This window comes from Cucumis melo, chromosome 11 (assembly GCF_025177605.1).
Source record: "Cucumis melo cultivar AY chromosome 11, USDA_Cmelo_AY_1.0, whole genome shotgun sequence".
NCBI lineage: Eukaryota > Viridiplantae > Streptophyta > Magnoliopsida > Cucurbitales > Cucurbitaceae > Cucumis > Cucumis melo.
The window spans coordinates 8244412-8249962 of NC_066867.1; the positions used below are offsets into that span (position 1 = coordinate 8244412).

The 5551-nt window shown below is 32.4% G+C and overlaps 1 protein-coding gene across 1 annotated transcript; it reads left to right on the forward strand.

The window, feature by feature from the left end:
- The first annotated feature begins 952 nt into the window (after positions 1–952).
- Positions 953–3747, forward strand: LOC103501108 (benzyl alcohol O-benzoyltransferase). The gene is made up of 3 exons (XM_008464599.3): positions 953–1356; positions 1933–2187; positions 2667–3747. Exons 1-3 carry the CDS (start codon positions 988–990, stop codon positions 3600–3602), a joined length of 1560 nt encoding a protein of 519 aa, XP_008462821.2. The 5' UTR covers positions 953–987; the 3' UTR covers positions 3603–3747.
- Positions 3748–5551: the final 1804 nt, after the last annotated feature.

Consider the following 5551-nt stretch of genomic DNA (forward strand, 5'->3'; position numbering starts at 1 on the left):
CGGTAGAGCTCCAATTATGGACTAAGCTTGATCAAGCTGTGCAACGGATTGAAGAACAAACAAGAAATCACGATGCGTTAGCTTCAAAAGTGGAATGAATGTGAAAGTTCATAGAAGACATGAGTCGGGCACAGTAAGGACCACAACATTATCTTTAGCTTTGCGATACGTATATATATTTCCATTATTCTTAAGTTTTTGAAATTACAGTATTCAGTGATGATATGCATATATATGTACCAAACGTAGCCACTTTTGTATAATTGTAGGACCTGTGGTGTAGAATGGCATATGAGGCTCGTTAAAAGACATACGATTTTCTTTGTGCTTTTTTTAACGAGGAATATTTTTTATTTGTATTATGAACTTTATTACATTTCTTGAATTTCTTTGTATTATGAAGATTTAATTTTTTGTTGAATTTTTGTTTGTATTTTGTAATTTACTAATTTATTTTAAATTTTCTTTAATTGAATCGATAACGAATGCAAATATTTTACGAAAAAAACTTATAGGAAAATATTTCAAAAAAATAAAAAATTACATATTTAAAATATTTTTCGACGCATTACATATGTGGAAAATATGGTGCAAACATCACATCGGGGATGGTTATTACCGACGCATGAATGACACCGAATATATAAACGTAAGGAATAGTTATTCCTGACGCATAACTGCTGTCGGAACTGTGGAAGTTAGTTCTCGACATTATTAACACTTACGTCGACGTTTTTATGCATCGGGAGTCGCTCCACTTCTTGTAGTGAAGAAATTTTGCCTATAATGTCGGTTTAAAACCGACATTAAAGGCCAAATTTCTTCTAGTGCATAATCAATATACAAAAGTTCAATTCCAAAAATTACATTTCTCTAGAAATTCCGTGTGAACAATTGTCATAAAGGTTTTAAGTGAATTGAAAATTTCAAAACGTAATTGGATTAAGCGAGAAAATTATTTTAATCACCATTCAAAAGTTATTAACAATGAAAAATATGGAAGATAAGATTTCAAAATTACGTAATTTACTTCTACGTTTCTTTCTTTCCCCTTTAGTAACTTCACTCATATCTTTATATACGTTCCATCCCTTCACATTCTCATACAAAATTCTCTTTCAATATCAACTCTCCTCTCTTAACTCACCCTTTTTTCAAATGGAAACAATGCAAACCATCGACTTCTCTTTTCACGTACGAAAATGCCAACCAGAATTGATTGCACCAGCAAATCCTACACCCTATGAATTTAAACAACTTTCTGATGTGGATGATCAACAAAGCTTAAGGCTTCAATTGCCATTCGTAAATATCTATCCCCATAATCCAAGTTTGGAGGGAAGAGATCCAGTGAAGGTAAAGAATCGATAATTACATGAAATGCCATATCACGGTCAATATTTCACGATGAAATGACCAAAATATATACTTCACATATTGTATTTGTACCGTCAGGTCTTCTCATATTTCTAATGTGTGGTTCATAACAACATGATTGTCTCTTTGTTTACACAATTTTAAAATTTTTGTTTTTAAGAAAAGTAGGATGAAAAAAGAATCAGCCAGCCTACATAGACATGTCTTCATTAAATTAACATCTTTCATAGCCAATTAATTTTTCTCTTACTTGTCTAGATTCGACCTTCCAGCTCTAATATCGCATGTAAATATATCTCACAACCAATCGGTCGACTTAAAAAATTTGTGTTCAACAAGTCTTTTAAGATGGTGTACTCTTTATGTCCACTATGTTTTGTGATCGTATATCAAATTAATTATATTAAACATACATGAGGTTCTATCTCAGAAGATGAGAATGAGAAAAATAACTCATGTGAGATTTTCTATCTTGCCAGATGACAATTAGATAAAGAAGTAAGCCATGTATGGTATATCATATTAATTATATTAAATACACATATCAAAAAACAGGTAATAAAGGAAGCAATTGGAAAGGCGTTGGTGTTCTACTATCCTTTAGCAGGAAGATTGAGAGAAGGGCCAGGTAGAAAGCTTTTTGTTGAATGTACAGGTGAAGGAATCTTGTTTATTGAAGCGGATGCAGATGTGAGCTTAGAAAAATTTTGGGATACTCTTCCATATTCACTTTCAAGCATGCAGAACAATATTATACATAACGCTTTAAATTCTGATGAAGTCCTCAATTCTCCATTATTGCTCATTCAGGTATATCATATTTGTCGGTCGTTTTATGTTATGCTTTTTTATTTGTAGGGGAAAATGTAATTTATAACACTTAAAGCTTGGTTTTGGAAATCATATTTTGTTTTACTTTTCAAATTGTATGATTGCTTTTATTTGATAGTACGGGTTCTATTTATTTTATAAAAAGTTTAAGATTCTTTAGTCTTCTTCAATGTATAGGATTCTCAACACACGTTTTACATAATATGATATTTGAGTTATTAGCTAAATTCTTGAAAGAAAAAATAAGTCCTAAATTCGGAAAAACAAGTGCTTGCAGAGTTTTGAAAACATGATTAGAAAATAGATAATGAAACTAAAAAATTTTATTCCTTTTGTCCTTAATCTATTTTCTTAAAGAAACAAAACAATGTATGAAAGTAAAAGTTAGCCTAAATAAAACACCAAGCTGCTAGTTTGCCCTTTAATTTTTCTTCTGAGACGCTTTAGTGGTCATGCAGGTGACACGACTCAAGTGTGGAGGTTTCATTTTTGGTCTTTGTTTCAATCATACTATGGCAGATGGTTTTGGTATTGTCCAATTCATGAAGGCTACAGCGGAGATAGCTCGTGGAGCTTTTGCTCCATCTATTTTACCAGTATGGCAAAGAGCTCTCTTAACCGCAAGAGACCCTCCCAGAATCACTTTTCGCCACTATGAATACGACCAAGTAGTCGACATGAAGAGCGGCCTCATTCCAGTCAATAGCAAGATCGATCAATTATTCTTCTTTAGCCAACTTCAAATCTCCACCCTTCGCCAAACTTTGCCAGCCCACCTTCACGATTGCCCTTCCTTCGAGGTCCTCACTGCCTATGTTTGGCGCCTCCGTACCATAGCCCTTCAATTTAAGCCAGAGGAGGAAGTGCGGTTTCTTTGCGTAATGAATCTACGCTCGAAGATCGACATACCATTAGGGTATTATGGTAATGCGGTAGTTGTTCCTGCAGTAATCACCACCGCTGCGAAGCTTTGTGGGAACCCACTTGGTTATGCTGTAGACTTGATTAGGAAGGCCAAGGCTAAGGCAACGATGGAGTACATAAAGTCTACGGTGGATCTTATGGTGATTAAAGGACGACCCTATTTCACTGTAGTTGGATCATTTATGATGTCAGACCTAACGAGAATTGGGGTTGAAAACGTGGACTTTGGATGGGGAAAGGCCATTTTTGGAGGACCTACAACCACAGGGGCCAGAATTACACGAGGTTTGGTAAGCTTTTGTGTACCTTTCATGAATAGAAATGGAGAAAAGGGAACTGCGTTAAGTCTATGCTTGCCTCCTCCAGCCATGGAAAGATTTAGGGCAAATGTTCATGCCTCGTTGCAAGTGAAACAAGTGGTTGATGCAGTTGATAGCCATATGCAAACTATTCAATCTGCTTCGAAATAAATAATATTGTTGAAGGTGGGTCTGAGTTGAACGATGAAATAAATAATATTATATATATAGTCATATGTGTGGCTTTAAAAATTATATTTGGAGTAAATTACGTATAAAATTCCCATCGAAATAAAGATTTGTTTTCATGGTCCTACTTTTGAAATACTTCTTTAATGTACTTAAATTGTCAATTCAGACTCATCTTTTGATATATGACAGCAGTCAATGCCAACAATCATCCGTGATAGTATTCTATAGGTTTTTTATTAATACAAACTAAAATATTTATAAATATAACAAAACAGGAATGTTTATAATTTTCTATTACGTCTATCATTATTTATCTTTGATAGATAATGAAATTTTGTTATATTTATAAAACCTTTCAACTATTTGCTATTTAAAATAATTTGTTTCTTTAACATAAATCGGATTAAAAAATAAATTAATAATATTATCAATATAATATATAATAGACTATAAATGTAAATATTTATAATTAACCAATATAGGTTACCAATTTCCATAAAGCTCTTCTTCAATCCCATGGTATAACATACATCTTATTGATTTACATATTGTAACTTATACCATGACATACGGTATAAATAGTGGTATATATGATGACTTTGTAATACACACGACACAGTTGAGTCCAATCATTATCCTTTACTTTCTCTTTTTTCTACTTTTTCTCTTTTGTTTTGTTTATTTATTCTTATTTCATAACATGTTATCAGCATGAGTCTCTACCAATTTGAAAAATATTTAAAAATTGATATCGATTCATGCTAAAAATTCACTAGAATTTTCTCCATAATTTTTTAGGTATTTAAAATTTCATTCAAATATGGTGATTGTTTTAATTTGGGTGATTTTATTATATGTATGTCTTTGGTGTATTCTTCGTTAATTTTTTCTTGAATTTATACATAATATTTGTGGATTGCGAAATGAAATTTATTGTTAAGCTATATATATTAGATTTTACATTTAATACAATCTAATATGAAAACACAACGAAACAGTGAACAACTGTAGATGGAGATATGTTATGCTCTTAACAACATAAGATACAACAAAAAACACAAATAGTAAGGACAATAATAACACATGACATTGTTAACCTTATTCGATGACACTGTACTTGAGATTGGGGATTTTATTAATTTAATAATTGATCATAAGTACAATCTTATGATAATCGGTAGAGTTTACAATGTCACTCTCACTCTATACAGTAGTGGTAATTGTCATGGAATGTAAAGACATATCACAACTAAATCTAATATTTAATTAGTCTATTAAAATCTTCCCCTTAATTAGTGTTCTTGTTTATCTGATTAATAGTTTCAACGATGAAGATCTTTTCCTTGATCAAGTTTCTCATTAATCATCCAATCATCCCCACTATATAATCTTTCTTCATACATGTTCTTCTCACGGATGGTATGTACTATATGGTTTCCTAAAAATTAATGTTACGCACAGTAAGATGATTCACACCGAAAAACTTACTGCAATCAACACTTCTTGATTGAGTTGCAACTTATGTTTCAACTTTCAAACTGCTTTTTCGCAAGCCGTTAGAATCTCACAAACCCTATATATTTCTTCCGCAAAGAACGATAAAAAATGAATCTTACAAATCATATCTTCCATAAAGATCATACATTTGGAGCCAGATCGACAACCTCATCATTTGTGATAATATTCGGGTGCTAAGCGAGGAGAAAACTAGTGACTAGTCGAGGAAAGTAGATCGAGATGTTGCTTCCGTAGGTGTCAACATGTATGAGAATTTGTTAAAATATCAATTCACCCGCATTAACTGGGGCACTAGTGCCAAATCATATATATCAACTGAGTAAGAGAAGTCGAGATGGTGCCCATATGAGTATACGCGTACCAATTTGCAATCCAAATCTTGTAAAGAATAGCATACTTCACACTGAGCT